Source organism: Cervus canadensis, chromosome 26, assembly GCF_019320065.1.
Source record: "Cervus canadensis isolate Bull #8, Minnesota chromosome 26, ASM1932006v1, whole genome shotgun sequence".
Taxonomy (NCBI): Eukaryota; Metazoa; Chordata; class Mammalia; order Artiodactyla; family Cervidae; genus Cervus; species Cervus canadensis.
In genome coordinates this window covers 46,632,160-46,644,247 of record NC_057411.1, presented here as the reverse complement: position 1 = coordinate 46,644,247, position 12,088 = coordinate 46,632,160, and the positions used below count along the sequence as shown (strand labels likewise).

The 12,088-nt window shown below is 44.5% G+C and overlaps 1 protein-coding gene across 1 annotated transcript in view; it reads right to left on the bottom strand.

Moving 5' to 3' along the window:
• CD38 (CD38 molecule) overlaps positions 1–8,156 on the bottom strand; it is a 53,828-nt gene extending 45,672 nt beyond the window's left edge. The window contains exon 1 of the mRNA XM_043448178.1: positions 7,641–8,156. Coding sequence (XP_043304113.1) covers positions 7,641–7,849 — 209 coding nt within the window. The 5' untranslated portion in view covers positions 7,850–8,156. The remainder of the gene's footprint in view (positions 1–7,640) is intronic.
• Positions 8,157–12,088: the final 3,932 nt, after the last annotated feature.

Genomic DNA, 12,088 nt, shown 5'->3' with positions numbered 1-12,088 from the left:
CTAAGCGAGCTCATATTTCACGAGGCATTTGCTAGATTTTTAGCATTTTTAAGTCTAGTTTTTTTTAAAAAAAGCAATAAGGTAGAAAGAGATGTAACAGAAGAACAAAAAAGATGATAAGGAAACGAACATTTACAAGCTAACATAACGATACACAAAGGGCGAAGCTGTCCACACTACCTGCCCCTCCTCGAATGGAGTGGGCGGTGTTGTTTCTCTGCCTCCTGAATCTGGGCTGAAGGGGTGACAGTTTTAACCAACGCGGAAATGATGCTGTGCTGGTTACGGGCCTAATGCTTTAGGAAGGCCTCTACTTCTGAAAGTTTGGGAACTCGGAAGAAATCCAGCCGCACCACAAAGAGATCGTATGGTGACACCACGAGAAGAGGGGCCCTGAAAAGAATACAGAGAGAGAAAGCGAGGCCACCACCCCGGCTGGTACCACATGCCATGGTGCCATCTTGTAGGTTCCACGTTTTGGATGTTCCGGCCACGTCAGTCCCTCAGATGACTGCAGCCCTAGCTGGCACCATGTGAAGCAGGCCATCCAGCTGATCCCAGACAAGCCACTCAATCGGGAAAGACTACAAATGGCTGCGGCTTTAAGCCCCTAAATGTTAGGGTAGTTTTCGATGCAGCAAAAGATAACCAAAACAGAAAGTGTACCTGGAAGCGAGCCATGGCCTAACGAAAACCTGAAACGTGTGTTCAGTTCAGTTCAGTTCAGTCGCTCAGTTGTGTCTGACTCTTTGAGACCCCATGGACCGCAGCACGCCAGGCCTCCCTGTGCATCACCAACTCCTGGAGTTTACTCAAACTCATGTCCAGGGAGTCGGTGATGCCATCCAACCATCTCATCCTCTGTCTTCCCCTTCTCCTCCTGCCTTCAATCTTCCCCAGCATCAGGGTCTTTTCCAATGAGTCAGTTCTTCGCATCAGGTGGCCAAAGTATTGAAGTTTCAGCTTCAACATCAGTCCTTCCAATGAACACCCAGGACTGATCTCCTTTAGGATGGACTGGTTGGATCTCCTTGCAGTCCAGCATGTGTACAATGGTTCATGTTCTATGTCAGCTTGGCTAGCCCATGGTACTCAGAGATTTAGTCAAATGCATCTGGATGTATGTTGCATTTATTTTGTGTGTGTGTGTGTATGTTACATTTAAATGGATGCACTTTGAGTAAAGCAGGTGACCACCCACCGTCTGGATGGGCCTCATTCAGTGAGTTGAAAGCTTTAAAAAAAAGACTGACTTCCGCCAGCAAAGGCCTTCAGATTGGAGCTGCATCATCAACTCTTCCCTGGATCTCTAGCCTGCCTGCCCACCCTGAAGATTTTGCCTTGTGAGACTCCAAATCATGTAAGCCAATTCTTTAAACATTATCGACTAGAGGATTTTTGCAGAAACTAATGCCTATGGTCAGCGATTTGCTATGCAAGTGAATACTAAATCACGAAGGATTTTATTCTTTTTGTTGGCCCAATATAGTCACATCATCTGAAGCAGAAGTATATTCTGAAGAACTATCATCTTCTGAGATCCTAGTATCTATGTTGCTTGGACAATCAGAGAAAGTATCTGCATAAAATTCACCGAAAAATGACTCTTCACTTAAAATTTCGTAAAAAAAAATAAAAAACAAAACGAAACACGACATTGTAAAGTAATTAGCCTCCAACTAATAAAAATAAATAAAATAAAATAAAATTTCATGGTATGTCCTTTTTAAAAAATTTATGGTAATAAACTTGCTTATGATATACATAAGGTTGGAACAAAAACCTAATGGAGCAAAATATGAATGATAACAACCACAAGTTGTATGATGAACCCTTGATCAATTTTTAGCTCTAACAATCTTGCATGGTGATGTTAATTGTATCACTCTTAAAAACACATTGCCACGTCTCTGGTCAATAATACGTTAAATGAGCTCTTTCTCTCCCTCTGTCTCTATCTCTCTGTCTCTTTCTCTTCCTGATTACAACGAGCTTTGGCATTTAGGACGGGGTGACAAGCTACAGTTATTAGTAGAAAGGCCTCAAGAAGACTATTTGTGAAGGCTGAACAGACAGGACAGAAATTGTTATTGGAGGCTAGGGAAACGAAACCTGTGCTATGAAGACCTGTCACCTGCCATAATGGAGCCAATAGAAACAGACCTAGTGAACTTAGGGTTTTGGCTAAGGAGATTTCCAGGCAGAATGTTGGAAGTGCCAAATCATTTCTTTTAACTGTCTGTGAGAAACATCCAGGGAGAAAGAGAGAAATAAACCAAAAGAGAACTGTTCCTTTCTAAGCAGATTCAAAAGCAAGCATTTCCAAGTCAAGATTTGTTAGGTTTGAAATAAAACTGCTCTTCGTTCCCAGTCTTTCCTAGTAAAAGAATTTCAAAGCAAGAAATGGCCTCCAGGCAATGATCACATCCAGGGTGCTGCCAATAAAACACATTCACAGGGTCAAGACTTCAGGGGTGTGACTGGAAGGCTCTGAGACATCATGCAGAAGAAGCTCAGCATTTCCAGCATCCCAGGTGACGCCAGCCTTTCAGCTGACTCCCCCACCATGCCATTCATGGAAGTGATGTCTGAGCTGTTTGGGATGCTCCAGCTTAGCTAAGCCCCCCAGTGACTTCGGCCCCAGCCGACACCACAAGGAACAGAAGAACCACCTAGCTAAGCCCATCAATCCTCAGAGTCATGCAAAACAGTAAAACGACTTATGTTTTAAAACACTAAGTTTGGGGATGGTTTGTTACATGGTAATAGATAAGCAAAATACCAACTACAGATTATTTGAAAGTGAAGAGTAATAAGGGAAGAGACCTACCATAAACCTACTGAAGGCGGTGGGGTAATAATTATCAGCGGCTAACAAGTCCGTTTACCTAGCACTGCCACATTCTGTCTTTCTTCCTCGACACTCGATTTTACATAACTGCAATTATTATCATTTTTATGACAGTCTTGTTTTGCATGATATTACTTATCACATTTTTATATGTTATACATAGTTTGAATAAAGTACTGCAGGGGTAAGAAGAGCCAGATCAGAGTAGAAATACCAAGTTGAACAGTTGGCATAAATTGCTGCTTGGGCCCTCTATAAATGACCAAGGCAGGAGAGAGTAGTCTAGGCAAGAGATGGATGCAAGGAAGGAATGCAGAAATGGTCTCAGCTTTCATTAGGGAAAAGAGTGTATGACTACAAGGGAAATAGCATGCTAGACTTTCAACAACATAGAAGGAGGAAGTTATTAACCAAACAGCCATGACCTTGAAGTTAAAGTCTCTGGGGGAACAGAAATTAGAAGGGCTACAAGGACAACAGGCAGAGAGAAAAAAAACACCATTAGATTACATATAATCTACAATATATGAAGAATTCTCATAGAAAGAAATAAGCAACACAGTAGAAATTAACAAGGATCTGAATAGGAAACTCACAGGAAAAAAAATATAAACAACCAATAACCATACACAATACACTAAGAATCACCAATAATCAGGGAACAATTAGTTGTTTTTCTCACAACTCGAAAGAGTTCGTACTAGTCAGCAATGAAGAGATTGTGGGAAAGCATGACCTCTGATAGACGGTGATGGGAGTATAAAATGATACAGTTACTTTGGAGAGAATTCGGAAATATTTATCAAATTTTAAAATATGCATAATACCCCCTTTGGCCCAGTAGAAATCTATCCTATAGAAACACTCCCATACGTACACAAATATACGTATATGTTGTTGTTTAGTCTCTAAGTCATGCCCGACTCTTTACAACCCCATGGACTGTAGCTCCCCAGGCTCCTCTTTACATGGGATGCTCTGCCCATGGGATGCTCCAGGTAAGAATACTGGAGTGGGTTGCCATTTTCTCCTCACAGAGATCTTTCTGACCCAAGGATCGAACCCCTGTCTCCTGTGTCTCCTTCATTGCAGGTAGATTCTTTACAATTGAGACACCTGGGTATAACAAATATATATATATATATATGTATATATATATATATATATATAACATAATATATATAACAAAAATTATATATTTAACAAAAATAGGTCTCCTGTGTCTCCTGCATTGCAGGTAGATTCTTTACAATTGAGACACCTGGGTATAACAAATATATATATATATATATATATATATATAACATAATATATATAACAAAAATTATATATTTAACAAAAATATTCATTGCAGCATGTTTCTCCCCAACCAGCATGATAGCTTCATGACAGTGGGCACTTTGTCTTTCAATCCTGTATTGTCAGAACTAGATCACTTTCTGAAACATAGAAGATGCTCAACAGACATTTATTGAATAAATGAATGGGACTGAACATTGGAAACTAATTTTGTATCAGTAGGAAATATTTACATCCACCCTACAGAATACTATTAGCTGTCAGGTGGTGCTAGTGGTAAAGAACCTGCCTTCCAATGCAGGAGACATAAGAAATGGGGATTTAATCCCTGGGTCCGTGAGATCCCCTAGAGGAGGGCATGGCAATCCACTCTAGTATTCTTGCCTGAAGAATCCCATGGACAGAGGAACCTGGTGGACTACAGTCCATAGGGTCACAAAAGAGTCAGACTGACTAAAGTGACTTAACCTGCACAACCTATGTGTAGTGATATTGAAAGATCTCCAGGACCAATTATGAATTAAATCAAAATAATGATAATTACAGTAGAAAAAATTTTTCATCATTGAAGGATTGATTTAGTGGATTGTGATTTAAATAAATCAAATCTTAGGCACCTACGTTTTTTGTTTTTTGCTGTTACTTTTATTTGGATTCTTTTTTTTTTTTTGGCGACATTTATTCCCAGGCCATAGTTTTTGTTTTTTCAGTTTCTTCTGGGATATCTTTTTCTTTTGTGCAAACTCCTCTTCTGATTTAGGGCTTCCTTGGTGGCTCAGACAGTAAAGCGTCTGCCTACAATGCGGGAGACCCGGGTTTGATCCCTGGCTTGGGAAGATTAGGAATAATCTGCTCCTTTCCAGTGAGGATCATCTCAGTGTGACCGGGAGAGCTCATGCATGGGTTGATCCGACCATGAGCTCTGCAAGTCCTGCACCAACAGCAGATGGTTTTTAGAGGTCACCTTTAGGCTGACTATGGAAAAGGAACATCTATTTTGATGCTGGCCTTGGTCCATGTTTATTATCATTGAAAGATGTCTGTGATATTGCACTTCCCTCAAAGATAGCATGTTGAACGTTTAGAACATATCAGGATTTTTCCTCTTAATTCTCATCATTCCCCCCATGTGGTAGGTACTGACGTTCCATTTCACAGCTAAGAACACTGAAGTTCAAAGAAAGTAAGTAATTTGCCCAGTTACACTGTGACAGAGCCGGGATTTAATCCCAGTGTGACTCCAGAGTTCCTGCTCTTAAACTACCCAAGGATAAAGTGACCGTATGTTCTGATTAAGGCCAGCAGAATTATGAATAGTGTCCCCTTTCTTTCCAAAAAGTTCCAGACACAGTCAATGCATTATGGTCCCTCCACCTACAGAACCTACACAGGTAGCAGAGTGTTAAGAGTTCAGTTTCTGGAGCCAAATTTGGGGCAGTTTGCTCAAATTCTCCAATTCATTTTGCTTACATGTAATATGGAGATAGCACAAGTAATGCCTCAGATAGTTGTGAAAGGGCTAAATATTTGGCTTAACATTTTTTAAGTGCCTGGCACACAGGAAGTATCAGATTAATTATTAACCTGCTTACACAAAGTGTGTGTGTATGTGTATTGAGAGATATCTGGAAAGATGTTCAAAAAATAGTAACAAGATATCCCCATTAATATTTTAAATATATATATGCATTCACCAAAGGATGTGTCTTTTTGACATTGTGTTTTGAATACTGAGTGTGTATCTAACATTGAGTAAGCATCCTGACAAGCACTGAAAAGCCACCGACCTCTATGGCATCCTGCTTGCTATATGGATGTGAATGCCCCAAAGATGATCAAACAACAGCAATTTAAAGACTATTAAATTAAGCGAAAATAAAATGATCGCTCTTACCATTTCAGATTGTGTATCACTTGATTTGAGTTTCTGGGGTAGCTCAGCTGGTAAGGAATTAGCCTGCAACGCAGGAGGCCCCGGTTTGATTCTTCAGCGGGGAAGATCCCCTGGAGAAGGGATAGGCTACCCACTCTTGTATTCATGGGCTTCCCTGGTGGCTCAGACGGTAAAGAATCTGCCTGCAACGTGGGAGACCTGGGTTTGATCCCTGGGTTGGGAAGATCCTCTGGAGGAGGGCATGGCTACCCACTCCAGTATTCTTACTTGGAGAATCCCCAGGGACAAGGGAGCCTGGCAGGCTACAGTCCATGGGGTCGCAAAAGGTCAGACAGGAATGAGCGATTAAACACAGCACAGCACATCACTTGATTTAATTGATACGTTAAATGAAATCTAAAGGAATGGCTCAACTTCTACATTTTCTCTCAATTAACTAATTGTAAGCAAAACACTTGAGACCTAGGCAATCTTTGGACTAGAACAATTTGCAAGTAAGAAACTTCAGTCGCTGCGCTAGAACCTGAACTCAAGGGCACGCAGGGAGGCTTGGGGGAGGGGAAAGGGGGGGTTCTCTCTGCCCATTTCCTCTCTCCCCCACCCGGGGTCAAGTGTGTTAGGAGGCAGAACTGATTTGAATCACATAGATGGATTTCGCGCTAGCCTGCGCGCCTTTGGCAGCCTGGAAAAGACAGCCAGCACCTTTTTACTTCCCAGCTTATTTTACTTCATGTACAATTTCAAAACTGAGTTTTCCGGGTGAAACTAAGCCCTGGTAATGGAAGTCAGGAAATCGGTTCACTTTGGGGAGAGATTAGTGGCTAGCTGGGATAGGGCGCGAGAAACCTTCACAAAAGTTTCCATAGACTGGGTGTTTCCAGGGTCTCTACCGATTCATAAAGCAGATGCACTTTCGCGGCTGTTAGAATCTTAATTTTTAACCTTGCTGTTACTTTGTTTTCTGTCGTTACTGGCAGCTCTAGTCACACTCATTTCAGGGCGCACAAGCAGAATCTCGGGGCTGGTATATTAATGAATGAAATGAATGTCGGTGATCCGGCCCTCCAGTCACTGTCCTCCCCCGACCCCAGGCTCCGCAAACCACTTAATCCAGTGTCATCTGCAACACTCCGGGGACTTGGGAGGCAAGAGATGGCAAACAGAAACCCCGCGCAAAGTGGATAATGCCAGCAGCTCACCTGCCTCCAGTTGACTTTCCGAACCAGTCGCCGGGCGGTGGGCACCCGGGGCGGGGGGGTGGGCTGCGGCCCCAAATGGAAGGCCAGGCTCAGGGCGTCTCGGTCAAGTCCCACCCGCCGAGCCGACGTGCCAGGAGCCGCGCGCTGTCGGCGGGCTCCCTGGGACCACCGGCCGCCCGCACCTCTAGCGAGTGGCGCGCGCAAACGCCAGCCCGGACTGCTTACTCGGCACCGCCCGGCGGGCTCTCAGCTGACTCGGGACAGTAGATGCCTTGTTGCCAGCAAATCCAGACGGCTGCCGCTCGGCGCTCGGGGTCCAGCTGTGCACAGCGCGCCCCGCCGAGCGCCGTCCCCACCGCGCGTGGGGCCCCGCGGGGCGCCTAAGACGCCCACTCACCTGGCACCCGGCCGGATCTGCTGGGTGTAGTAGTCGCATCGCTCCTGGATGATTTTCTGAAAGTCGGCGGTGCTGCCTCTCCCGTGCCACCTGTTGAGCCCGGAGTGGTGCCACTTGTAGATTCCGATCGCCCCCCCGGTGATCCCCGCCACCAGGAGGCACAAAAGAACGAAGCAGCAGACCTTCCTCTGGGTGCAGCAGTCACCCATGGAGTCGGATGCGGGTCGCCGGGAGCAACTTGGAGAAGAGCCTGCTGGAGTCCGAGCGGCCCGGGAGGAGAGCCCTAGCCCGGTTCTCAAACTGCACTTCCCCTTTAGCGCTCGCTCGCCTTTTCTCTCGCTTCCTTTCCCGCTCCTCCCCCCTCCTTCGAAGTCCCTCGGTGGCGATCGCTCGACCAATAAGGATCTCACGGTCTTAAAAAGCCTTCAGCCATTCACTTCCTAGATGGCAAGAGAGAACATCGACAGTTTAGGAATCAGCGAACTAAAATGGACTGGATCAGATAGGTGGATTATATTCTTTGCAGCCAAAGACGGAGAAGCTCTATACAGTCAGCAAAAACAAGACCAGGAGCTGACTGTGGCTCAGATCATGAACTCATCATTGCCAAATGCAGACTTAAATTGAAGAAAGTAGGGAAAACCACTAGACCATTCAGGTATGACCTAAATCAAATCCCTTATGATTATACAGTGAAAGGGACAAATAGATTCAAGGGGTGAGATCTGATAGGCAGAGTGCCTGAAGAACTATGAATAGAGAGGGTCATGACATTGTACAGAAGGCAGTGATCAAAACCATCCCCAAGAAAAAGAAACGCAAAAAGGCAAAATGGTTGTCTGAGGAGGCCTTACAAATAGCTGAGAAAAGCAAAGGAGAAAGCAAAAGGCAAAGGAGAAAAGGAAAGATATACCATTTGAATGTAGAGTTCCAAACAATAGCAAGAAGAGATAAGAAAGCCTTCCTCAGTGATCAGTGCAAAGAAATAGAGGAAAACAATAGAATGAGAAAGACTAGAGATCTCCTCAAGAAAATTAGAGATACCAAGGGAACATTTCATGCAAAGATGGGCACAATAAAGGACAGAAATGGTATGGACCTAACAGAAGCAGAAGATATTAAGAAGAGGTGGCAAGAACACACAGAAGAACTGTACAAATAAGATCTTCATGACCCAGATAATCACGATGGTGTGATCACTCACCTAGAGCCAGACATCCTGGAATGTGAAGTCAAGTGGGCCTTAGTGGGCATTACTACGAACAAAGCTAGTGGAGGTGATGGAATTCCAGTTGAGCTATTTCAAATCCTGAAAGAGGATGTTGTGAAAGTGCTGCACTCAATATGCCAGCAAATTTGGAAAACTCAGCAGTGGCCACAGGACTGGAAAAGGTCAGTTTTCATTCCAATCCCAAAGAGAGGCAATGTCGAAGAATATTCAAACTACTGCACAATTGCACTCATCTCACACACTAGCAAAGTAGTACTCAAAATTCTCCAAGCCAGACTTCAAAAGTACCTGAACCATGAGCTTCCAGATGTTCAAGCTGGTTTTAGAAAAGGCAGAGGAACCAGAGATCAAACTGCCAACATGTGTTGGATCCTCGAAAAAGCAAGAGAGTTCCAGAAAAACATCTATTTCTGCTTTACTGACCATGCCAAAGCCTTTGACTGTGTGGATCACAACAAACTGGAAAATTTTGAAAGAGATGGGAATACCAGACCGCCTGACCTACCTCCTGAGAAATCTGTATGCAGGTCAAGAAGCAACAGTTAGAACTGGACATAGTACAACAGACAGGTTCTAAATTTGGAAAGGAGTGCATCAAGGCTGTATATTGTCACACTGCTTATTTAACTTATATGCAGAGTACATCATAGAAATGCCGGCCTGGATACAGCACAAGCTGGAATTAAGATTTCCAGGAGAGATATCAATGACCTCAGATAGACACCACCCTATGGCAGAAAGTGAAGAGGAACTCAAGAGCTTCTTGATGAAAGTGAAAGAAGAGAATGAAACATTTGACTTAAAACGCAACATTCAGAAAACTAAGATCATGGCATCTGGTCCCATCACTTCATGGCAAATAGATGGGGAAACAGTGGAAACAGTGACAGTCTTTATTTTTGGGGGCTCCAAAATCACTGTAGATGGTGATTGCAGCCATGAAATTACAAGATGCTTGCTCCTTGGAAGGAAATTTATGACCAACCTAGACAGCATATTAAAAAGCAGAGACATTACTTTGTCAACAAAGGTTTGCCTAGTCAAGGCTATGGTTTTTCCAGTAGTCATGTATGGATGTGAGAGTTGGACAGTGAAGAAAGCTGAGTTCCAAGGAACTGATGCTTTTGAACTGTGGTGCTCAATATTCATTGGAAGGAATGAATGGCCAATACTTTGGCCACCTGATGTGAAGAACTGACTCATTTGAAAAGACCCTGATGCTGGGAAAGATTGAAGGTAGGGGAAAAAGGGGACAACAGAGGATGAGATGGTTGGATGGCATCACTGTCTCAGTGGACATGAGTTTGGACAAGCTTTGAGAGCTGGTGATGGACAGGGAGGCCTGGCTGCTAAAGTCCATGGGGTCGCAAAGAATCAGATATGACTGAGCGACTGAACTGAACTGAACTGAACTGTTCAGTTCCGGAGCAGAGAGAGCCAGGCTCCTCATCTCCAGGGAGAAGCCACCACTTTGTCTTTATTTGTTGTCCTGTCGCTCAGTTGTGACTCTTTGCGATCCCATGGACTGCAGCCCACCAGGCTCCGCTGTCCGTGGATTTTTCCAGGCAAGAATACTGGAGTGGGTTGCCATTTCCTTTCTCTGGAGAATCTTCTCCACCCAGGGATCAAAGCGGCCTCTTCTGCATTGACAGGCCGATTGTTCACCACTGAGCCACCTGGGAAGCCCTTGACCTTACTTGGCAGACGCTCAAAGAACAGACAGTGTAACTATACACCTTGGTTGGCTCCCTTTCCCAAGCTGAACTTTACACAAAGTGACTGTCTGCCTCCCAGCCTGTGTGCGTGCAATGCCTACCTCTGCTTATCATTTTGAGAAACACCTGCTCAGCCTCCTGTAAAGGCTCTGCTTAAGCCTTCTCTCCAGCGGCATCAGAGTAAGTTCTGGCTGGGTGCTGTGGGGTAAGTCACTTGACCTCTTTGTGCTTCAGATGTAAAGTGGGCACCATAGTCATACTGACTTTATGGGGCTGTTATGAGGATTGAGGGAGCTCATTATTACCAAGGGCTTCCCTGGTGGCTCAGCTGGTAAAGAATCTGCCTGCAATGTGGGAGACCTGGGTTCGATCCCTGGGTTGGGATCCCCTGGAGTAGGGAATGGCTACCTACTCCAGTATTCTTGCCTGGAGAATTCCATGGACAGGGAAGCCGGCCACAGAGGAGCCTGGCGGGCTATAGTCCATGGGGTCGCAAAGACATGACTGAGCGACTTTCACTTCACTTCTCCACTTGCCAAGTGTTTAGCTAGGCACATGACAAGCACTCAACTACTCCCTGAGGCTGTCGACAGGCTGCAGTTCTGTGACCCATGTGGTGCTGCTTGGAACGTGCCTGGCATGTGTCTGGCACGCAGTAAGTACTCAAAGTAGTGATTCAATAAATAATGCAATGGCTTTTCCCGCACCCACTGCATTGCCTCTCTCAAGGTTCTACACTAGGAGCATCTCTGATATTTCAGCAGACACCTAAGGAAAGTGATTTCCGGGGGCAAAAAATTTCCATACAGTGTAGAGAGCAGGTGCCAATACCCTGAGGCAGGAAAACTCCAGAAGGTAGTGGAGGACAGAGGAGCTTGGTGTGTGGCCATGGGATTGCAAAGAGTGAGACACACATTAGCGACTGAACAACAACAAGAAAAGCTCTTGGTCTGTTATGCAGGGCTGAGGGAGGAAGATCAGGAGAGAAGTTCAGAGGGTAGGAGGAAGGCAGGCCACCTATAGCCCAGCAGTACAAACGAAGGACTTTTGGGACTGTGGATTTTATTTTTAACCTATTTGAGGTCACTGAGTGACTTGATCAGGTATGACACTTTAAAGGTTCCGTCTGGCTTCTGTATTGAGAATAAATTGTAGGCAAGTAAAGATAGAAAGGTGGACACCTGTTATGATGACTGTAACCAGGAGAGTAACAGCAGAAGCAGCAAAGAAAAAAAGGAAGTTGGATTCCTGACGTAGTTTGAAAGCAGAAGCATGGGAATTTACTTATGAGTTGGATGTAGGGTTTACCAGAAAGAGGGGAGTCTAAGATGACTCCAGTAATTTTAGTCTGAGTAACTGACCAGAGAAAGGACAGAATTGCCATGTACAGCGAAAGAAAAACTGGGGGTGAAATAGATTTGGTTTTGGGGGGAAAAGGCATGAAGCAAGAATTTGGTTTCAGAGGTCTTAAGCTTGAGATGCCTATTAGACTGCAAGAGCAG